Below are 23,731 nucleotides of genomic sequence, written 5' to 3'. Positions count from 1 at the left end.
GCCTCAGAAAAACTATTATGTTCAGCATTAGGTAGGCTGCGCTAACCCTCAAATTGAGGGTGTCTTATTTACTTTTGAACAATTATTATTGTTCATTCCACATGCAAGTTTTAAGCTCCAATGTTTTTTAAAGTTAAAATGCTGAAATAGCCTGCGTAATAAAACCAACAAAATAACATGATAATAAGAAATTCCCCCAAATCAATAGGCCTATCAGATTAGCCTGATAATAGTCATAACATTCAACATGTATATGCAAATGCTTTCATCAATGGACCCTCAGTATTCGATCATTAACGTTTTAATCCATCATTTTGTATCGCAATTTTAATAGGCCTACTTTTCGCAGTGGTTTAAAGCCTAATGCAGGGATAAATAGGGAACTAAAACCGATTGTAAACTTATTAACCTTGTTAGCACAATTATTATTTTGATCAATTCAGAAATATATTGGTGTTTGATTTGTTGGATATAGGCCTACACCTCTGTGGTTTAGAAGCTCGGGGAACTGGGGGCCGATACGGTTTGCGTGAAGCATACTCGTTTTGGGAATACCTTTGGTGGAAGGTTTTGATGTCTATAGTTCAAATAACCACTGGTCAACTTGATTAACTGCACGTCACAGGCTGAGTGAGGGAACGGGGGAGTTTATGCAAAGACTGTACCTTAGACATTATAAAGATTTAACAGTTTTATTTTTGATCAGTTATTACTTCCTTTATGAATCGTTGTCCTGACAATAAATATCAATAACTTACTTTTGTTCGAGAGGCTCAAACAACCTGCCCTCTTCCTATTAAGATCAAATATTTAACAACAAGAATCTGTTTTATATAATCTTCGGAAATCATGCTCCTTTTTAAGACAAACACACGAGTCTATGGACTTGATAACGAAACAAATGTATCAAAAATCACATAAAGAAACCAAGACACGATATGGTCACAATGAATTGCAGAATGTCCATCTGGTTCGACATCAAATGGCTCCAATGTAATATGGAGGGAGGCTGTTTTGTAAATCCATCACGAGAATCTTCTATCTTCTTTCGGTTCATGCAACGAAGTTCGGCTTTTGTTTTGTCACTGATATCCTTAAAAATTCTGAACTGAGTCTTAAGAAGAAGGGCTTTCGTTCGCGTTGCTTTATAGTGCCGTTAGGTAATTGTTCAACATTTAGAATGTCACTTTCTCCTCCATGTCCGAAACGACTCCTCTGTCTTTAGGACGCTGTGATGAGCTGGTCACATGCAGGGGACCGGGGACCGGGGACCGGGGCGGGAACATGCTAGGCCTGGGACCGAGGCTGGTGGCCCGGTCTCACGTCTCCACGGGACTGGGTACCATGCTGTTCGGGGTGTCGGGTAAGTGCGATGACAGAGAAGTTACGTCGCTGCCGGAGGAGTTTCCCAATGAACCCGATTCCGAGAAAGACACCTGTAATGTGCAAAGACAGTGATGTCAAAATAAATCTGTTCTGGCTTTGTTTAGGCTACAAATGTTGCCACTTCTGATGTTGAAAATTGCCATTTAACGTTATTACTTATACAATTTAAATTGATGACATTAAAGTGAAGAAAAAAACTCAGAAATGGTCGTCATCTAAATGAATGTGTGTGTGTTTGCGCGCGTGCATGCGTGCGTTCGTGTGTGAGAGTTTGAATGCGTGTTCGTGTGTAATTACGCGTACCCACATGTGCATGCAAGTATAGAATGTCTACTCTCTCTTACCAGTTGTTGAAAGGCCGGCTGGTCCAGATCACTCTGCAGGGCGAACTCGCTGAGGGCCTTCCAGGGCGGCTGGTAGGTCTGCACCTCCACCGAGTTACCCTGCACCGTGTTGTCGTGCCTGATAGGGCTTCTGGCAACCAGAGGCGTACCTGTGAGCCCCTGTAGACTCTAATACGAGATTAGAATAGGAAATCCAAATTAAATCTACACTTTGGTAGAGGAAGAAAACCATCAAATTCCCAGATCAGAATGTCAGGATTTTGTTCTGTAGTCTTTGCTTTCCAATACAGGTCATGCACAATTGAATTCTTGATTAATTATTTATTGGCAGGTTGAATACAGAAAAACAATAATGAAAGAACAGCTAGTGGAAATGACCGGCCTCGGACCAAGGGTTATTCAAGTGTGGCACTGGTCAAATCATTCCAGAGAAACGAATTCTTTGCCTTTAAGAGGTAACCATTTGGCCACAAGTACTTCTTTGCTGACCAACCTGGACTCAAGGGTAGACGTAACATAGCAAACAAAAATCTTGGTGACTTATATTAGTATGATATGTACGTTTGGTATGGTATTCATTTGTGGATGTCTATCATCCATTTCGTATGAAATGTTACGAATTACAATTCGTATGATATGTTACTAATTGCAATTCTTATATCCCGGATTTTCGTTTACTATGTTATGTATAGTCTATGAGACCAGCCTGTGCTGACATACCTCAACTATCGCAAAAATGTAAGGATTCAACGATGAACCAAACATAAAGAAAAAGTAGTAGGCTAGTAGAAGTATAAAAAATGTTTCCGAGATTAACTTACGAAGATGCTTACAGTCTTATCACTGTGTTGCTGCTGCTGAAGTTGCTTCATGAGAATAGATCTCTTTTTGTCTTTGCATCTTTTATTCTGGAACCAAACTCGAATAACCCTTGGGCTGAGGCCGGTCATTTCCACCAGTTGTTCCTTCATTAGCGCATCTGGCCGCGGATTGGCGTTGTAGCAGGTCCGTAACGTGTGGAGCTGTTTCTCGTTCAAAACGGTTCGCACTCGTGTTGTCTTCTCTGACTGCTTGTGGACGTGGTTTCGGTGTGGTGCCCGTACTGTCACCGGCTCTGCTGAAGAGAGGCGGAATTATATTTAATAAAAAAGGAAATTAACTAAAGTTTGACTTATATTATTATTATTGTTAATGTTATTGTTATTATTGTTATTATTCATTATTATTCTAGGCTATGCAAATGCGTTTTTTTTCCCTGGAGCATGTTCCTTGCCATAGGTTATATAGACCGTTAGTTACTCTTATTCATCTAAAATATAACTTATTCAATTCTTGCCATGCGTATATATATATATACATATATGGAGTACGTGTGGATGGAGAGACTGTTATCGTATATATATATAAACGATAACAGTCTCTCCATCCACACGTACTCCATTTGATCTTGGTGTTCCCCCTAAAAATACATCGCCCATATTGAGCAACAATTATATCTAGGCCCCAATGACAATGTCATTCTAAAAGCATGTAATCTTTATTGCATTATAGTTCAATAGGCTACAGATTCCCATCCTCGCACTATGACACACTCCTTGTTTATGTCATGCATTAAGTTTTTGTTAAATTAAAAAGGAATAGTCAATTAGGCAACAGCAACTGTGTGTAGGTCTACTTGTTAACATTTCTATCTACTACAATTCTTTAATTAGCACATTAAGAGATTATCTGTAAAATCGTATTTATTGTTATCCAGATGATCCTGATAGGCCTAACGTCAAGGAGTAGGGATTAGCCTAACTGTTGAAGTTATTATAGCCTACTGTATTTGTATTATTGGGTCAACACTATTAAATAGTCATGTAAATATCAAATATCAAAATCCTTAAAAAATCCTACGTTACTTATGTTAAAAATCTATCAATTTTAAAAGCTTGGTATAAAAATTAAATCATATATCAGTGATTTTCCATGGAAAAGTTTAAAGGTCAGTCTGATATTGGTCGCCAATTGCCTAATATAGCCTAGTTATTGACATCTTAATGACTCAGCTTGCATCTGATTTTTTTTCTGGACGGTCTACCGATCGTTGTGATCATAAAATTAGGCCTATCGATAATTCTAGGAAAAATATTTATGGACTATTATTATCAAGCTATTATCATGATCATTAATATAACAATGAATATCATCATTCTGATTAAGATGATTGCCACCATATTATTATTATTATTATTATTATTATTATTGTTATTGTTATTGTTGTTGTTGTTGTTGTTGTTATTATTATTACAGAAGTCAGTGGTGGTGTTGTTTTGGATGTGCAACTGACCTGCTAAGTGTAGTGATCTGTTGGAGTGGATATGTCCGGGGCTGATTGGGCTTCCGGCAGAGCTCCGCTCCATTAGTAAACTGTGGTCCGCCCGACATAGCAGCTCCTCGTCCCGGAGAGAGAACTCATCCCCCGGCAAGAGCTGCCTGCTACACACGGAACATCTGAAACACTCGATGTGGTACACGTTGTCCCGGGCTCGCATCACCAAATCACTGCTGCTGAATCCCAGGTTACATTTTGCACATTTTATTCCAAATAACCTGCAAGGAATAAATGTTTTTTTTTTTTATTGAATTAAACAACAACTTCTAACAGCCATTTGATTTGTTGTTACTGCAGTTTTTGTTCCAAGTTTTACATTACTAGGTCTACTTCGAACGTCAGAAACAAGGCTAAGATAAATATTACTGTGCATTGTTTAGCCAGGATCAAAGTATAAAAGTTAATTTGAACGAACTATTTTAATTGTAGAAAAGCTGCTTAATTGTAGGTCAAATGGCCTTTTATGCGTTGAACTACAGATACATTTTGCATGGAATTACGCAGACTGAGCACAGTTTTTTTTATAAACCTTCCAAAACAAGGATATTTGTATTTTTATGCCTAATAAGCCTCTGTGATTTAGGTACAAGTCTTGCATGTATATGGATATACTATATATTAGTTTGTAGGCTACCTCCTCATTCACACCAACGTTAAAATACGTTCAATCACTAACAAAATATTTCCAAAGAATTTCAATCCCTACCTTACATAATCTCTTTTGCAATAGGTTTTTCCGTCCCGTACGAAGCAAGTGCATGTCTCATCCAGGTACTGGCTGCACTCTGCACACTTCAGGCAGGCTGCATGCCACTCCAGGTCCGGGGAAACCCTCAGAATGTACTGGTCATGTATCTGACTTCCACAGCCTACACACATCGCGAATCCGGACTTCTCTGCAGAGAGCACAGACATTGTAACCATTCTTTCCCATGTACACAGTTCTTGACACCTTAAATCACACTTTTTTGAGAGCCACTGGCCTACATATCACTTCTTCGTCTTAAATTGTCTTATACATGGCGAAATACTCCCAGTTTCTCACTGTATTACATTCCAATGACTAAGACCTGTTCTGAAATTATGCACAATCGTTTTGAAAGAAATCTAAGATAAAATGAACTATAAACAAGAAAAAGTCCTCATTATGGATAACAAAATAATACCAATACGAATATATTATATTTGCTATATGCTAATAAATATATGAAATACGATGGCATTTGAATGCGATAACAGAATATGTTTTAATTTCAGAGGCTACGATTTGTAGGGTAATCTACAACACTGTGAAAGGCGGATAAAAATACATGCAAAAAAATGCCACTTACTTTTGGAATGATCCCCCATATCACCCAAGAAAGAAGAGTTGAAAATAATATCCACCATACAGGAATGATGACGGGATTGCGATAAGATGCAGAAAAGAAGTAAGAAGGAGAAGAAGAGGAGAAAGGAGGGAGGTGAGTGGCCTGTGCCTGGCTGTCTGATAACTTCAGTTCGGACTGTGGGACGGCCCCGGGAAGAGGCGCTGCAGTGTCCCACACGCTCTCTGACGTCACGCGTAAAACTGGACATCCATTCGTCCCACATAACATATTCCCACTGTCATATCAAGTCTCGTTAGAGATTTTAAAGAATTAAGTAGTTCAAAATGTTTATTTATTTTTGAAACAGTTGGTTATTTGTTAGAATGCAATAGGTAATTCTAAGGTCATTTTGGGGCTTGGATATTTGCCTACGTTTATAGTGAGCTTTTTTGGTTGATGCATTATTTCCTGACAATTACTGCTAATTATTTTAAATCTGTACACTTTTGTTAGGCCTACATTGGAATTGTAATTAGCAGGAGTAAGCAGTAAATTGCATGTTTTTCCTGAGACAGAGGAGAATGCACACAGAAACCCGTCATGACAGCTGACACCAAGTGAATCCATCTACTCGAGAACAACAAGGACACCTACTGGAGGAACATTAGAAGTACAATTTTACTGCTTCATGCCAGGACAGGAGAGCAGCGCAGTGAGCCACTCTAGACTGGTACCTGCTTTTTAGTTATAAATAAAATAAAATGTATCCACAAAGTTTCCGTATTTCATTTGTTCTATTTCATATATCAAATTAATAAAACATAGGTAGGTTATTTTCATTGTCTCGCAATATTGGAGTATAGGGCTCCCATTATATAATTTTACATCAGCTTGTATTTTTCCAATTAAATATAAATGTTTATGTCATGGAATAAATATACGTCTATGGATGAAATGGAATGCTTACACCATGTATTGTATAGCCTACAGTACATGCATTCTCAAATCCCTGGTCTTTTGCACTTTTAAAGGGCCTTTGAATTCATAATGAAATGATTAGATAGGGCTGTTCTCTGAGTTCACTGTTTAAAGTGGAAGAGACGCGGAGAGATCAGAGTACATTGCTCTCGCGAGATACAAGAGTGGAGAATGAACTGATGCCTCTCAGCTGTCTCTTTGTTTAGATCAAGATAAATAGCTAGCAAAAATGTAGCTGATTAGCTAGAAAGCTAACCAGTTATGTTTACAGCAATAAACAGGAGAAGTTTGGGACAATTGGTAAGTAAAACTCCAGTGTTGACAAATGCAGCAATTTCTTCTACCGTTTCAGATTGCCACCAACGTCTAGTTGGCTAGTCTGACTGAAGTCTGTCTGAGGTCAGTTGAGGACATGGCATGTCGATAACATACTTTCACTCTAATTTGCAACTGCACTGTTATCTACATACATTGTAGCTATTAACGGTTAACGTGTCAGAGTAGAGCATGAAACTAATCCACATTTTGGCAACGTAACTAGCTACAGTACAGTGTGTCACCTGACTTGGGTTAAACTAGCAAGTGATTTTGTTATCTTGGAGGACAAAACACACAGTTGACCTGACATGGCTATAGCCTTCCCTTTGGTGTTCGACAAACATAGTTCATATTGCCTTGATTCCCTGTCGTGTACAGTGTTTTATATTGACCTTTGTACACACTACTGTTTACACTGTTAACTTGATAGAGCCAGTCTGATAATGTTCCCTAAGCCTATGCCAGCTGTCTAGTTTATCATTCAAGACCAAAATAGTACTTATTGACAATCAGAAATGTCAATTCAATGGCCTAAACTAAGTCTTCTTTATAAAGCAGTTTCATTATGGAGATTGGTTGCGTTCTCTCCTGCAGCCCTGTCTGGCCCAGAGGTTTCACAGTACTCTGGTAATAGCAGAGCACAACAACAACCAGCTCACACCCATCACACTGAATGCCATTACTGCTGCCAGCAAGGTGGGAGGAGAGGTCACATTTATTTTACCAGGTTGGTCTAATTGAGATGAAACATCTCTTTGCAAGAGAGACCTGGCCAAATTTTGCTCCAACCCTACACTAATGCACCTAATTCAGCTAGGCTAATGGTGATTCTGGTGGGTAGAATCAGGTGTGTTTCAGAAAGGCTTGCGCAATAGCCTGCATACACCCAGCTCTGCTGGAGGAGGGTTGGCTACTCCTGCCCTAACAGCTGTTCAGTCACACATCAATGGAAGTTATGTTTTAATGTGGTATTTCATACTATGTCACCCTTGTGCAGTACAATGTAGCTCTTTCATGATATACAGCTGGCTGATATGGTTAACTGTTTATTTCTGTGTTGGATTTCTTCTTTAACAGGTTGCAGACCAGATCAGTAAAGTCCACGGGGTCAAGAAGATTCTTGTGGCTCAACATGACTGCTACAAAGGACTGTTACCAGGTGATTTTTGGAAATGATGAAAGTCCCTTCATTCTTGGATGGGATATTTTTGTTACGTTCTGAGGTCTGTGTGGATATGCTTAGTTCAAATACAGATGCCGGAGATGTTTATTTACAGTTTAGATGATATATACTGTTAGAATGATGGAATGGCATGATACTTCCTTTTGGTCTAAATATGTACTTTAACCCTGGTCCTCTTTTCTCCATACAGAGGAATTGACTCCTTTGATTCTTGCTACCCAGAAACAGTTCACCTTCACACACATCTGTGCAGGAGCTTCTGCTTTTGGGAAGGTGAGTTACTGACTGTAAAACAAGTGTTCACATGTCTGCATTTCCCCCATGTTATTAATAGCTATATAATGGTGAAATCCTTCCTTATCATGGGAAGTTTATTTTATTATGTATCCAGACATGCATGAATTATAGCACATTTTATCATCATAGCAACATCTAGTTGATCTGATTTACCATTTTTAAACATTATGCTTTAATGTTTCAGAAAGTTTTTTTTCCTTCCAATTTGACCCAGTAAGTGTAGTACTACCCCTCAATTACTACCCCAGTAATCTGTCATTCTGCAATAGAACTGTCAACTTGCTGATCTAATGGTATTTCTATTGAATTAGGATGCATTAAACAATATCTTATGTATTGTAATCCAACTCATATTGACTGAGGCTGGGTTGTCTGGTCTCGATTTCCCTGAGTAGATGAATGTGTTTTAGATGATGCATCCTAATACTGTCTGGTATTTTATTTAATTTATTTTACTAAAAACATAATCGGCAATCATTTTCAAAGATGACTTTGAATTCCATTGTCCATCCTTGGGCTAAACTTCTCACAGTTTTGTATTTGAGTCTCCGTAGCCCAAGCTAGTTTTATCCAACACAGAGGGCAGTTTGTATCCGTCATGGTATTATAGCACTATTGACATCATCTACTATAAACTGTTTCCGTAGGGACAAATTATTTGTAATAGTTTCAGTTTTGTCTTTATTGTACCAAACTTTGCCAAGTCCTTAAAATGTTGAGAAACAGTCCCATTTTAAAACAATCAACCTCCCCATCACCTCTCTGTGTCCTGAGAGATCCACAGGGTGATATGGTTGAATTAAAGCATATTATCTCAGTACTGTATTATGCTCAACAGAATCTCCTTCCCAGAGTGTCAGCCAAGCTGGATGTTGCAACTCTCTCTGACATCACCGAGGTCAAATCTCAAGACACCTTCGTTAGAACAATTTACGCTGGTGAGATTCCTGTTGTAATATATTTTATAATTAACAACTATTCCATTGAGGTATAAAATGACCCCAAATATTTTGTAAGCACACTGTAATTATTATGCATTACAACATAGTTTCCTATCGCTGCAGGCCTGTTCTTAGCACAACCTATAATGCATACGTAAGCAGCAGAATAAATGATTGGATAGATTTCAGTATTGGTGTAGTGCTCTGCTAATGGGCTGGGGTCAGGGGTTAAATGGAGATGATTGTTCTATATTCATTAGTAAAGTGATGAGGCTATAGTAGTTCATGTTGTTTCTGACCTCTTAATGACTATAGAGATCCACCCTAGTCATCCCCCTAGTCATCCCAGCTGTCAGTCTGAAAGCCTAAAAGCCTCCCTGAACAAGAATAAGCTCCAATCATATTTTGATTGGGCACATTATAATCATAAAATATAGATGGGTCTGATTAAAATTATCCACTTAAACTTTGGCAAGAGCCTGACTCTTCCTGGTTGGAAATTCAGTGGGGGGTTTTTTATAACCATTTTGCTGCTGCATTTTTGACAGACAAAGGTCTTACACTTGGATGTTTTGGTGTTGTCAGACAGTCCAATTAGTCATTTACAATGCATATGCCAGGAACCGCCCTAGCTTCATACAATGCAAGTTCTCACAATGCAAGTCTGTTCTTTCATATTTTTAATTATTACTGTGAACATTTGTCATTGTATTTTATAGAATTGCATCGCATGTAAAATAGACAATGGCATTTATCAGAGAATAACCAACAACGCAGAAGCTTTATTGAATCACCAAATTCTTCTAAATACTTTTTCTTATTGAGGTTTTTTGCTCAAAGAATATATCTCAATATAACCAAGCAAACACATTGTATGTGGTGTTACTGTATGTGTTGTCTTTGCTACAGGTAATGCCCTGGCCACAGTGAAGTGCAATGAGGAAGTCAAGGTGTTCACAGTGAGGGGAACTTCCTTTGAACCTGCTGCTGTGGAGCGAGGCAGTGCTGCTACTGAACAGGGTACAGTACTCTTCCATTACTCTGTTGACAGCAGCACCACTCGGTAACCTTTCTGTCTCATCATAACACGTATTCATGTTTTCAATACCTGATTATGGCTCGCGAGCAGCATATTCAGATGCTAGTGTAAAGAATATTTTGCACATTTAATTTGTCAGCGTTTTGAGAGAGATTTTTTGTTATGTCTGTCCGTTCTGTTGCAGTTGCCTCACCCTCTCCTGCGGGGATGTCAGAATGGCTTGAGCAGAGCCTGACCAAGAGCGATCGACCAGAGCTCACTAGTGCCAAAGTGGTAGTGTCTGGAGGTAAGGGCTTAGCTTTACACTGTCTGACTGCTTCAGCCAATGTGTCATTCACATTCCCTGGCCTCTCATTCTGTTAGGTCATTGTGACCAAACACTTGATTTCTTTGTCCCATTAGGACGAGGGCTGAAGAGCGGTGAGAACTTCAAACTGCTGTACGACCTCGCTGACAAAATGGGCGCTGCAGGTATAAATAACGATGTGTGTGTACATCAGAGAGAAGGAGAGCGAGAATCTTTGAGAGTGAGTGGGTGTATGCGTGAGGGACAGTCGGAAGTGTGTGAGTGTGCTCTTCATGTGGTCAGTTGTCTGTGTGTAACTGTGTGGTATGATCATGTGTATTAATAACCTGCTGTATGTTGTGAATGCAGTGGGGGCTTCCAGAGCTGCTGTGGATGCTGGCTACGTCCCCAATGACATGCAGGTTGGCCAGACTGGCAAGATTGTAGCACCTGTAAGTGATACAACACACACCCTTTTATTGTCTCTGTTATTTCACTGTGTCACAGCGGAAACCAACGTACAAGATTTCTTAGTGAGCAACCTGACAAGAAAATAATAACTTTAATAAATTGTATATGATTGTTTCAGTTTTTCAGCATCACACTCACATTAAATGTTCTGTAAAATTATATTTTAATTGAGGTGTTTTGGATTACAAATGTAATTGTTTGGTCTTGTTGAATGACTTTAATTGAACTGTATGTGTACTTTTGCTGACCTTCATTAGCCTACAGTTCATTCAAAAAGTATTCAGACCCCTTGACTTTTTTCACATTTTGTTACATTACAGCCTTATTCTAAAATGGATTAAATTGTTTTTTCCCCCCTCATCAATCTACACACAATACCCCAAAATGACAAATCAAAAACAGGTTTTTAGACATTTTTTTCAGCTGTATGTACACTACCGTTCAAAAGTTTGGGGTCACCTAGAAATGTCCTTGTTTTTGAAAGAAAATAACATCAAATTGATCAGAAATACATTGTAGACATTGTTAATGTTGTAAATGACTATTGTAGCTGGAAACGGCAGATTTTTTTAAATGGAATATCTACAGAGGCCCATTATCAGAAACCATCACTCCTGTGTTCCAATGGCACGTTGTGTTAGCTAATCCAAGTTTATCATTTAAAAGGCTAATTGATCATTAGAAAACCCTTTTGCAATTATGTTAGCACAGCTGAAAACTGTTGTCCTGATTTAAAGAAGCAATAAAACTGACCTTCTGAAGACTAGTTGAGTATCTGGAGCATCAGCATTTGTGGGTTCGGTTACAGGCTCAAAATGCCCAGAAAAAAGAACTTTCTTCTGAAACTCACCAGTCTATTCTTGTTCTGAGAAATGAAGGCTATTCCATGCGAGAAATTGCCAAGAAACTGAAGATCTGGTACAACGCTGTGTACTACTCCCTTCACAGAACAGCGCAAACTGGCTCTAACCAGACTAGAAAGAGGAGTGGGAGGCCCCGGTGCACAACTGAGCAAGAGGACAAGTACATTAGTGTCTAGTTTGAGAAACAGACGCCTCACCAGTCCTCAACTGGCAGCTTCATTAAATAGTACCTGCAAAACACCAGTCTCAACGTCAACAATGAAGAGGCGACTCCGGGATGCTGGCCTTCTAGGCAGAGTTCCTCTGTCCAGTGTCTGTGTTCTTTTGCCCATCTTAATCTTTTCTTTTTATTGACCAGTCTGATATATGTATTTTTCTTTGCAACTCTGCCTAGAAGGCCAGCATCCCGGAGTCACTTCTTCACTGTTGACGTTGAGACTGGTGTTTAATGGGTACTATTTAATGAAGCTGCGATGGTGTGATGGTTGCTGATAATGGGCCTCTGTACGCCTATTCCATAAAAAATCTGCCGTTTCCAGCTACAATAGTCATTTACAACATTAACAATTTCTACACCGTATTTCTGATCAATTTGATGTAATTTTAATGGACAAATGTGCTTTTCTTTCCCAAACAAGAATTTCTAAGTGACCCCAAACTTTTGAATGGTAGTGTATATAATTTTTTACATTTTTTTAAAATATCAAATGTATTTTGTTGAAGCACCTTTGGCAGCGATTGCAGCGTTGAGTCTTCTTGGGTATGATGCTACAAGCTTGGCACACCTGTATTTGTGGAGTTTCTCCCATTCTTCTCTAGAGCAGGTTTTCATCAAGGATCTCTTTTGTACTTTGCTCTGGTCATCTTTCCCTTGATCCTGACTAGTCTCCCAGTCCCTGCTGCTGAAAAATATCCCCACAGCATGATGCTGCCACCACCATGCTTCACCGTAGGGATGGTGCCAGGTTTCCTCCAGACGTGACGCTTGGCATTCAGGCCAAATAGTTCAATCTTGGTTTCACCAGATCAGAGCGTCTTCTTTTTCATGGTGTGAGAGTCTTTAGGTGCCTTTTGGAAAACTCCCAAGCAGGCTGTCATGTGCTTTTTACTGAGGAGTGGCTTCAGTCTGGCCACTCTACCATAAAGGCCTGATTGTTGGAGTGCTGCAGAGATGGTTGTCCTTCTGGAAAGTTCTCCCATCTCCACAGAGGAACTCTGCAGCTCTGTGAGAGTGACCATCAGGTTCTTGTTCACCTCCCTGACCAAGGCTCTTCTCCCCCGATTGCCCAGTTTGGCCAAGCGGCCAGTTCTAGGAAGAGTCTTGGTGGTTACAAACTTCTTCAATTTAAGAATGATGGAAGCATTGTGTTCTTGGGTAGAAGTGTTTTGGTATCCTTCCCCAGATCTGCAGAAATGTTTTGATATCCTTCCCCAGATCTGTGCCTCGACACAATCCTGTCTCGGAGCTCTACGGACAATTCCTTAAACCTCATGGCTTGGTTTTTGCTCTGACATGCACTTTCAACTGTGGTACCTTATATAGACAGGTGTGTGTGTGCCTTTCCAAACCTTGTCCAATCATCAATTGAATGTACCACAGGTGGACTCCAAGTTGTAGAAACATCTCACGGATGATCAATGGAAACAGGATCCACCTGAGCTCAATTTCGAGTCATAGCAAAGGGTCTGAATACTTATGTAAATAAGATATTTCTGTTTTTAATTTTTGAAAATGTGCAAACATTTCTAAAAACCTGTTTTCGCTTTGTCATTATGGGGTATTGTGTGTAGATGAGGACATTTTTTAAATATTTGTATTTTATTTTAGAATAAGTCTAACATAACAAAATGTGGAAAAAGTCAAGGGGTCTGAATACTTTCCGAATGCACTGTATTTTCTCGATCTTGATGTTCCAAAGAGGGCCCGTCTGTCTCCTACATTCAATTGTGTGTACAGTGTGTTTAGTTAGCAGGTTTGTGTGTGTGCCAAGACTCTGCGGAGGCTGTGTATGTTTTGGCAAAGCCAACAAGCCACAAGACAGACCCCTCACAGCAAAGGGAATTAGCCTTAGTCGAGTTGCATATTCCGGTTTTCAGGGATACATCTATTTTCAACCTAGCTTCCTTTTCTGCTGAAAACCGAATGTGGGAACTCCGCTTAGGCGTTTCTCTTATGCCTGCTACGTCAGGTTAAAGGGAATTAATACAGGCAAGCACACACTTGTTATCCTAAACAATACAAATAAAATCACATTGTGTGACAATACTCTGTATTGCGACATTATTTAATTATTTTCAATTGAATAAGCTAAAAAATGCTAAATGGGTCATTTGGCTCGCGACAGGGATATCCCAGCTGTCATCAGACCCACATTAGGGCAGTCTGAAGCGGCTGTAATGTAGTTAATGGCTGATTAGGAAGGAGAGTTAAGTGCTGAGTCCACCCTGCCCCTCAAAATGGACAACACTGCCATATTGTTGTTTCCTGTTTACATTGTGTACAATCACAGAAGGCTATGATATGCAACATCCTAAACCAGTAACCATTCATTGCTTGTGTGTTGCAATTAATATTCAAATCAGGTCAATGGAAATATAATTGATGTAATCAAATGTAATAATATACTATTTCCAGTAATATTATATATACAGTACCAGTCAAAAGTTTGGACTCACCTACTCATTCAAGGGTTTTTCTTTATTTTTTACTATTTTCTACATTGTAGAATAATAGTGAAGACATCAAAACTATGAAATGACACATGGAATCATGTAATAACCCCAAAAAAGTGTTAAACAAATCAAAATATATTTGAGATTCTTCAAAGTAGTTGCCCTTTGCCTTGATGGCAGCTTTGCACATTATTGGCATTCTCTCAACCAGCTTCATGAGGTAGACACCTGGAATGCATTTCAATTAACAGGTGTGCCTTGTTAAAAGTAAATTTTTGGAATTTCTTTCCTTAATGCGTATGAGCCAATCCGTTGTGACAATGTAGGGGTGGTATACAGAAGATAGCCCTATTTGGTAAAAGTCCATATTATGGCAAGAACAGCTCAAATAACCAAATAGGAAAGAACATTGCATCATTACTTTAAGACATGAAGGTCAGTCATTGCAGTCACATAAACCATCAAGCGCTATGATGAAACTGGCTCTCATGAGGACCGCCAGAGGGAATGAAGACCCACAGTTACCTCTGCTGCAGAGGATAAGTTCATTAGTTAACTGCACCTCAGATTGCAGCCCAAATAAATGCTTCACAGTGTTCAAGTAACAGACACATCTCAACATCAGCTGTTCAGAGGAGACTGCGTGAATCAGGTCTTCATGGTCGGATTGCTGCAAAGAAACCACTACTAAAGGACACCGATATGAAGAGACTTGCTTGGGCCAAGAAACCCAAGCAGTGGACATTAGACCAGTGGAAATCTGTCCTTTGGTCTGATGAGTCCAAATTTGAGATTTTTGGTTCCAACCGCCGTGTCTTTGTGAGACGCAGAGTAGGTGAACGGATGATCTCTGCATGTGTGGTTCCCATCGTGATGCATGGAGGAGGTGGTGTGATGGTGTGGGGTGCTTTGCTGGTGACACTGTCAGTGATTTTATTTAGAATTCAAGGCACACTTAACCAGCATGGCTACCACATCATTCTGCACTGATACGCCATCCCATCTGGTTTGCACTTAGTCCCACTGTCATTTGTTTTTCAACAGGATAATGACCCAACACCTCCAGGCTGTGTAAGGGCTATTTGACCATTAAGGAGAATGATGGAGTGCTGCATCAGATGACTTGGCCTCCACAATCACCTGACCTCAGCCCAATTGAGATGGTTTGGGATGAGTTGGACCACAGAGTGATGGAAAGGCAGCCAGCAAGTTCTCAGCATATGTGGGAACTGCTTCAAGACTGTTGGAAAAGTATTCTAGGTGAAGCTGGTTGAGAGAATGTCAAGAGTGTGCAAAGCTGTCATCAAGGCAAAGGGTGGCAACTTTGAAGAATCTAAAATATATTTGGATGTATTTAAAAAAAAAATGGTTTCTACATGATTCCATATGTTATTTCATAGTTTTGATGTCTTCAGTATTATTCTACAATGTAGAAAATAGTCAAAATTAAGAAAAGCCCTTGAATGAGTAGGTGTGTCTGCACTTTTGACTGGTACTGTATATATTTAAAGTTGTAGGTATATTCCCTACACAGTAAGCAGTGGATGGTATGTCTACTAATTCTACCTCCTAAGTCTTTCCAAAATTCCATGACATGCATTCAGAAACGCTCTGACCCCCCCCCCAAAAGAAATCACATCTTTCCTCATGCCAGTCTGAGAGGGGAACCATGTTGTGGATTTATAATTTATCATTCTTCAGAGGTAATGCAGTATTCACATGATAATTAGGATACATTTTTGATTGCTGCCTGCGGGCATTTCTGCATTGTTGGCTTCAGGAACCTGGGCCATTATGACCTTATTAGTGTAACTGTCAGTGGCCTGTTTTAGTTTACACATGCATTGTCATGTATTTTATTATGAACTGCACTCCATCAGGATAAAACTTATTAGTGGCTTTTACAAGACGCCATGTCACTTAAATGAGGAGAGCAACACCTCCGCTTGACTCAATGTACCAGTCAAAACAACGCTGGCAAAATTAATGTTTTCAATTACTGCATTCTTGTTAATTACTTACAAAGACTAAGTATTTTACTTGAAATGGGATACAATAACAATTGATTAAAATAATGACATACAATTGTTTCAGGTTTTGTCATAAGGAACAAATAATGAAAGATAAATAATTTAGGCTATTAAGTGAGAGCACTGTATAGGCATTGGTGGTTTCTGGATGATGCAGGTTGATATAGTCTTACTTATGATTTTAGAGGACTAAAGTAATAACTTCAAGTGATAACCTTTATAATTTTCTCATCTTCACAAGCTTTGTCACATGTAGGCCTACAGTACAAATATAACAAAATAAAGACTTCTAATGGGACCACTTTTACCCTTTTTTCATATGCTTTTCAAGGCATTGTATATCATAGATTCTTCTGTGAAACCAGTTCTAGGACTCAGTCCTGAGATACCACCGAGCCAGTCTAACAGTATTTAGTATCGTTAGCCAACCTGTTGTCCTTTGCTGTCTGTTTGCACACAGCAGCATCCCGTGATGACCTGGTTGATTAACTCAGTTGTGTCACAATCTGGCTGTGTGTACAGGAGCTTGTGTTCTCACACCTGAGGGGAGCTGTGCTGTGTGAACCACTGGGTTTCAGCATCACTTTGGGGGATTTTATTAACAGGCCAGTGGGTGCACCAAGTCCCTGCCCTGCTGCCACGGCTCACAGCTGTGGAGAGACCAAACACCAGACAGACAGACAGGCAGAAGAGGAGGGAAAAACTGCCCAAGCTTGGCAAATCGTCTGGCCATTCTCCTCCTCTCCCTACATATACTTTAAAAACATCCAGGGCTAAATGACCCTCCCAAGTATAGCAGTTTGCAGTGGAAAACTTTCAAAAAGCTGTTTATACCCAGCTGGGGACCTACTTGGAGGCTAAAGGGGAGAAGCTTTTCTATTTTTTATTTTCTCTCTCTCCCAGTCTGGGGGGAAAAAAGGCCTCTGGATTGACAGTGCCTTTCATACTGTATTATCCGGCCTGGCTTTTAACTCCGGGAGAACTGTGTTCACAAATTGATGCTCTGTTCCTCTGGGGCTGCAGCTGAAACATTAAATCCTACTGAAATATTCATATGTGAGTGCATTTAGCTGAAAGCAATTGATGTGCTGCTCCCTGGAGAATGGATGGTAATGTTGCAGCCAGGGGCCCAGGCCCCCACACTCTGGCTGGCAGACACCCTAAAGGACCACACTCTGGTCAGAACCATTGAGATGTATGGTCAGGAATTGACTGCCTACTGGGTCAGAGTAGGGTGTAAAGGGTTCCGGGGGATTGGGGCTCAGTTTGTGGTTCTGGTCACTTATGGTCACAGCAACTTGGTTCACCAGACTACTGGTTAGGAGAGCCCATCTCGTAAGGCTGTGGTCATAGGGATTCTCTGATGGCCATGCTGTGTATGTCTGTGTGAAAACACGCATCATCTTCTCATTTTAAGTTGTTGAAAAGTAATGGTTAAATCAATAGTCTTACATATCATATTGTGGCCAAACCTTTTCATTTGGTTGAGACTGATTTTCTTTTTCAGAATAGATTTTTTTTTTGTTCTCCCTACAATAAACACTCTGTTTATTAAAACTTGAAAGCTGATTTATTTTATTTTATTTATGTCTATGTAGTATTATTGCAATATACATTTGTCGTTATATGAATTACAGTTTTGATATTACATTATTATATACTGACTGGCCATTTTATGTTTTATTTCCAGGAACTCTACATCGCAGTGGGCATCTCTGGAGCTATTCAGCACCTGGCTGGGATGAAGGACAGCAAGGTACAGCACACCACACTAAGCAGTCTACATAAGCTAGTGGTATTATTGTGGTATAGCTGTGTTATTACTTGTGGATATTACTTCTCATTTAAACAAATGTAAATAGATTTGTTCTACTGATTTAAAAAAATAACAACAAAAAAATATGAGGATGCAAGATGTTCTGATTTTTTTCTAGTACTCCAAAAAAATACATATGTTTTATACAGCAAGATATTTTTTAAGGAAGTTGTGCTTTTTAAAACATAGTTTTTTGCTGATTCTTGCTGTCGCAAGTCATGCATAAGTACGTATAGTTATGGTGCTTGTGCGTCTGATTGCTAAATTAACTGTGGTGTTGATTTATTTTATTCAATTCTACTGAGCTCTTTGTGATGTAGCGCCTTGTCACCAGGAGAGTGATAAATACGTCTCACCCTCATGTTTATTACAATTTCATGTAGCTAAGCTTATTCTACCGCCTTTTATGGAATATGCACTAGTGATGGATTAACAAGTAAAGATATACATACAGTAAAACAATGGGGATACTGATTAAATGTCATATTGATTTTAAAGAAATTGTATTAATGTAAAAACATGTATTAATTAATTTAAAATCATTTACAACTCTTTGAAACTGTTTTTTTTTTAATCTTCAGTCAATCATTTGATATCTTCAAGTTATCTGAAAGTATAAAGATCACCCATTCCATTCATCAGTCCAGTTAACACTTACTGTAGAGGCTGGTTTGAAAAAGCCAAAATGGGTGTCATACAACTGCACCAATTTACCTAACTAATAGTATTACAACAATTCACTCTGAGAATATCTATATATGAGGAGGATTTGAATTAACTTGGTCAAAGTACTTTTTCTTATTTGTATTCCTCTTTTCGCTGTAGTTGACCCACTTTTACAACAAGTGGAGGGCAGAATACGTCTGTCCCTGGAAGAGAACTGTTTTATGTAAATGAAAAATGGAAAAACTCTTTCGTAGCCATGACAACAGTCTCCTGAGTGGATTTCTTCCACCAAGGTGAGCTATCTGCTCTGGGATCCCGTGCACTTAAGAAGTGTGTTTTAAAAGGGAACCTGAAGAAGCTTTTTAAAGAATGATGTATAATTTATTTGTATTTTCTCTCTCTTGCTTCGGAGCTTCTTAAGAGGAGAGTAGAGTGTCTTGTGTGGGATGTGTTCTGAATGTGTCAGACCACAGTATTATGTACTATTATGTAGCCATAGTCCCATATCTATTTGTTTTGTATGAGATTTACTCTGCTTCTACGTATATCCAGCCGCTTGATGTCATGGAGCTGTTTTCAAAATCACTTTCATCCACTTTAAAAAAAAACATTCATAAGTGACATCACTTAAGTGTAGCTAATTTGGGTTTGTATGCTTGCTGCTTTAACAAGCTATGCAATATGTCATGAAAGCATAGTGTGTGTATATATAACATGAGAGAGTAGTAAGGGATGGTAATACAACTTTATTTTATTTTGTTCTTTAAAAAAAAAATATTACTTCATTTTGATTCTCATCATAGTGACTGATATTGTCCTAATTCCGGATGCTGACTCGCTGCTTTAGGATGTGGATCAACAGTTTACATAGCAATGTATCTTTGTAATTTATGATTTAAGTGTTTGGTTTAGCCTCCATTAAAATTCTGAGGCAATCCATGTACAGTATGCATACCGCTTTGCATTTTTATTCAGAGGACAGGTTAGTACATGTACTGAGACGAACTGTGACACGTGTTTTTGTGTTTTATTTCTAGATAATCGTTGCCATCAACAAAGATCCAGAGGCACCTATTTTCCAGGTAGCTGACTACGGTTTGGTGGAGGATCTCTTTAAGCTAAGACTGTCAATGATGACACGATTAGATATTGTGATATTAAAGGTGTGAAATGAATCCCTATATGGAGGTAGATATTTAGTTCATCTTAAGGAGGTGGACCTAGATCTTCAGCATTGGCTAAATGAAGTATTGTACACCACACCCTGTATAGGTTTAGTAAAGTGCTATGAGTGTTATCCAAGTCAACACTGATACACTGGATTTAACCTGTATGGTGCCCGGTATTTCTAATTCATGACAGCATTTAAAGTGTCAGTGTTCATGTCCTTCTGGTTAGTCCTGATGGGTAAATTGTGGTGAGGAGTCTTGAGGGAAATATCCATCACACCCTCATGCCATCGTTCCAGATCCCTGTCACACCCTGTCCATCTCTCCTTTAAGAGTCATTCTTCTAGTACCCTCAGGAGGATTTAAAATAGGTTTATTAATACGATGTGTATTTTGTTATATTAATAATATGGACCTTATTCTACCAAAAGTGGTTTCCTGATAAAAGCAAACATAACATTGGTTTTGGCTGAATTAGTTCCTTAATTAGGTATAAATTATTATAAACTGGGTGGTTCAAGCCCTGAATGCTGATTAGCTGACAGCCATGGTATATCAGACTGTATACCACGGGTATGAAAAAAAACATGTATTTTTACTACTCTAATTACGTTGGTAACCAGTTTTATAATAGCAATAAGGCACCTCAGGGGTTTGTTGTATATGGCCAATATACCACGGCTAAGGGCTGTATCCAGGCACTCCGCATTGTGTCGTGCTTAAGAACATCCCTTAACTGTGGTATATTGGCCATATACCACACCCCCTCGTGCCTTATTGCTTAAGTATACCATAGCAAAACACATTTGAAAAGTGCAAGAAAGAGGTGATATCTCAGATTTCCTCCTCAGTTAATGACGCTGTAATAAGACACATCAACGACTGATCGACTAATGTTAATGCATTTAAACTGACTCCCTCTGAGCCTTTATTCAAATATTTCAATTATTAAGGGAAATGTCTAATGGTCACTGTTAATTCACTCTTCTTCTTCTCTGATTGTGACTATGCGGCACTTCCTGGTTCACTAGAGCTCTCCCGCAAGCCATTTCCTGTCTGATCAGAGGCCCAGGCTGTCAGTTAGACGCTCATTAAAAGTATTCCTGTGTAATAATGTCATTGTAAAAGCATTTTGTGACAACTGCTTATGTACAAGGGGCTCTATAAATGAGTTTGATTGATAAAATGAATTGAATAGTTAGGTTTATCATTATAAATCATTAAAAGACACCTTCCATTTGCCGTTCAGTCTTAAATAATGGGGATTCATTAGCTTGGTGGCGCAGCCATCTATTTGACCTGTTTAAAGGCAATGTTAATGTCTGGTTTTCCCTCTCATACATTTGCATATTATTCAGTTGTTTAATCTCAGAAAGCAAAACTTGTAGAGACCTTGTGCCTTACTGAGTTGTGCCTTATTCAGTTACAATCTGTTAACTAGGTTTCTGGGATAAGCCTAAAATAACACTGAGTGAAATCATGTTTAAATGAATATGCAGTTGAGTTCTTACTCCCTCCGACTGTAAACATTTCTCTGTTGAGTGCCTGAATGCAAATCTGGTAAATCAGTTATTGGGATTGATAGAATAGGAACCATTTGGAACTGTATATTCCACCTGATGAAAAAGCAGTACTGAATTATTGAACTCGTGAATGTATCAGTGGATAGTTCATGAGAGGACCTCCTGCTCAGAGAGTAACTTCCAGTCCTCAACCTTAACAGGAACTAATACCACCTGATAGTTAAACTAAGGGGACTGCCTGGTTTTGGCTTTCATATTGATTCTGTGTTCCTCTTCAGCTATTGACTCCTAATTGACCTGCTCAGGTAACTTTGGCAGGGCTCAATGCCACAGGGTTCCAGGCAGCACTTCTACCCTCTAGTTTAGGCATAAAGACGGAGGTGGCAGATCCAGATCCAGTGCCCAAGCTTTACCACACACTTCAAGAGGGACCCTTTGTGAGAAGTGAAAGCCTGTGGCTTTTTCCATTTGTTTGGCTGTGCCTCATCATTTATTAACCAGTGCCGTTGCATGTAATCGGCCGGTGTAGGTGACTAGGTGTTTAAGTTAGTAATATTCTGCTGAAGTGATGGGTAAGTAGAGATAATAATAATAATAACAGGCAGGTCCAGAACTGTGACAATAGTTCTCATCTTAACTGTGTTTACACTCTGATTTCAGATAACAATGACGTGTCTTTTGTCGTTGTTGCCAATGAAACTGTCAAGGGTATGAGAACTGTTTGTACTTGTAGGCTGTTCCTGAGATGACTGCAGCATTGAAGAAGTGATCGCCATCATGATCCAACCAAGATCCTATAATACTCCGAAATCTGAAGACGAAAGATTAACCCCTTATAAGCTGCCAGTTTTAACTACCCAAAAGAAAATCCTGCCTTAAACTGCATTTCATGCTTCTTGTGCATTTTGAAATAGGTGCTTAAAATGTCTAGATCTAATACATCTTTGATTGTGATATCATTTTAATGAATAATAAAGCTAGTGGATACGCTACAATGTCTCACAACTTGTTCAATTTGTTTTTATTGAGGATTTGAAATCTGATCAAATGGATGTTTGGGCTTTCCTTTTTGGAAAGCTACAGTATCAGGATAATACAGTGTTATATATCACGTGGATAATGGAAAGCTACAGTATCAGGATAATACAGTGTTATATATCACGTGGATAATGGAAAGCTACAGTATCAGGATAATACAGTGTTATATATCACGTGGATAATGGAAAGCTGCAGTATCAGGATAATACAGTGTTATATATCACGTGGATAATGGAAAGCTACAGTATCAGGATAATATGGTGTTATATCACGTGGATAATGGAAAGCAACAGTCAGGATAATAGTGTTATATATCACGTGGATAATGGAAAGCTACAGTATCAGGATAATACAGTGTTATATATCACGTGGATAATGGAAAGCTACAGTATCAGGATAATATGGTGTTATATCACGTGGATAATGGAAAGCTACAGTATCAGGATAATATGGTGTTATATATCACGTGGATAATGGAAAGCAACAGTATCAGGATAATAGTGTTATATATCACGTGGATAATGGAAAGCTGCAGTATCAGGGTAATACAGTGTTATATATCACGGTGGATAATGGAAAGCTACAGTATCAGGATAATACAGTGTTATATTTCACGGTGGATAATGGAAAGCTACAGTATCAGGATAATACAGTGTTATATAATATGGTGTTATATATCAAGTGGATAATGGAAAGCTACAGTATCAGGATAATACAGTGTTATATATCACGTGGATAATGGAAAGCTACAGTATCAGGATAATATGGTGTTATATCACGTGGATAATGGAAAGCTACAGTATCAGGATAATATGGTGTTATATCACGTGGATAATGGAAAGCAACAGTATCAGGATAATAGTGTTATATATCACGTGGATAATGGAAAGCAACAGTCAGGATAATAGTGTTATATATCACGTGGATAATGGAAAGCTGCAGTATCAGGGTAATAGTGTTATATATCACGGTGGATAATGGAAAGCTACAGTATCAGGATAATACAGTGTTATATTTCACGGT

The 23,731-nt window shown here is 38.9% G+C and overlaps 2 protein-coding genes across 7 annotated transcripts; one reads left to right on the top strand and one right to left on the bottom strand.

Moving 5' to 3' along the window:
- Nucleotides 1-678: 678 nt before the first annotated feature.
- Nucleotides 679-5,630, bottom strand: LOC106562455 (insulin gene enhancer protein ISL-3). 5 transcript variants are annotated; one of them, XM_045689328.1, is made up of 6 exons: nucleotides 5,439-5,630; nucleotides 4,814-5,003; nucleotides 4,063-4,325; nucleotides 2,564-2,847; nucleotides 1,731-1,898; nucleotides 679-1,436 (listed from the first exon to the last, which is right to left on the bottom strand). In XM_045689328.1, the coding sequence occupies exons 1-6, from the start codon at nucleotides 5,494-5,496 to the stop codon at nucleotides 1,320-1,322; spliced, it is 1,080 nt and encodes a 359-aa protein (XP_045545284.1). In that variant the 5' UTR covers nucleotides 5,497-5,630; the 3' UTR covers nucleotides 679-1,319. The 5 variants fall into 5 exon arrangements, with proteins under 5 accessions (XP_045545284.1, XP_045545285.1, XP_045545282.1 ...); XM_045689329.1 differs by having other exon boundaries at nucleotides 2,564-2,844; XM_045689326.1 differs by having other exon boundaries at nucleotides 2,552-2,847; nucleotides 5,439-5,629.
- An 887-nt stretch (nucleotides 5,631-6,517) lies between these two features.
- LOC106587635 (electron transfer flavoprotein subunit alpha, mitochondrial) lies at nucleotides 6,518-22,672 on the top strand. 2 transcript variants are annotated; one of them, XR_006757551.1, is made up of 12 exons: nucleotides 6,518-6,695; nucleotides 7,791-7,872; nucleotides 8,087-8,169; nucleotides 9,032-9,131; nucleotides 10,044-10,154; nucleotides 10,358-10,459; nucleotides 10,576-10,644; nucleotides 10,829-10,911; nucleotides 18,187-18,252; nucleotides 19,138-19,271; nucleotides 20,016-20,060; nucleotides 22,404-22,672. XR_006757551.1 is itself a non-coding variant. In XM_045689325.1 (11 exons), the coding sequence occupies exons 1-11, from the start codon at nucleotides 6,657-6,659 to the stop codon at nucleotides 22,437-22,439; spliced, it is 816 nt and encodes a 271-aa protein (XP_045545281.1). In that variant the 5' UTR covers nucleotides 6,518-6,656; the 3' UTR covers nucleotides 22,440-22,672. The 2 variants fall into 2 exon arrangements, 1 of the variants encoding a protein (XP_045545281.1); XM_045689325.1 differs by lacking the exon at nucleotides 19,138-19,271.
- Nucleotides 22,673-23,731: the final 1,059 nt, after the last annotated feature.

The sequence above is a fragment of the Salmo salar genome, chromosome ssa11, assembly GCF_905237065.1.
Source record: "Salmo salar chromosome ssa11, Ssal_v3.1, whole genome shotgun sequence".
Taxonomy (NCBI): domain Eukaryota; kingdom Metazoa; phylum Chordata; class Actinopteri; order Salmoniformes; family Salmonidae; genus Salmo; species Salmo salar.
Note: the sequence above shows the minus strand (reverse complement) of the source record. Positions and strands in the feature narration are given on the sequence as shown.

What these genes read in the sequence shown, in the direction of transcription:
- LOC106587635 (XM_045689325.1), top strand. Translation starts at nt 6,657, where the DNA reads ATGTTTACAGCAATAAACAGGAGAAGTTTGGGACAATTG. An exon ending in CGTTAGAACAATTTACGCTG is followed by an intron (nt 9,132 to 10,043) that starts GTGAGATTCCTG and finishes TCTTTGCTACAG; the next exon opens with GTAATGCCCTGGCCACAGTG. An exon ending in CAGAGGCACCTATTTTCCAG is followed by an intron (nt 20,061 to 22,403) that starts GTAGCTGACTAC and finishes TTGTACTTGTAG; the next exon opens with GCTGTTCCTGAGATGACTGC.
- LOC106562455 (XM_045689326.1), bottom strand. Translation starts at nt 5,496, where the DNA reads ATGGTGGATATTATTTTCAACTCTTCTTTCTTGGGTGATATGGGGGAT. An exon ending in CAGATCACTACACTTAGCAG is followed by an intron (nt 2,848 to 4,062) that starts GTCAGTTGCACA and finishes GCCTCTCTTCAG; the next exon opens with CAGAGCCGGTGACAGTACGG. An exon ending in ATAAGACTGTAAGCATCTTC is followed by an intron (nt 1,899 to 2,551) that starts GTAAGTTAATCT and finishes ATCTCGTATTAG; the next exon opens with AGTCTACAGGGGCTCACAGG.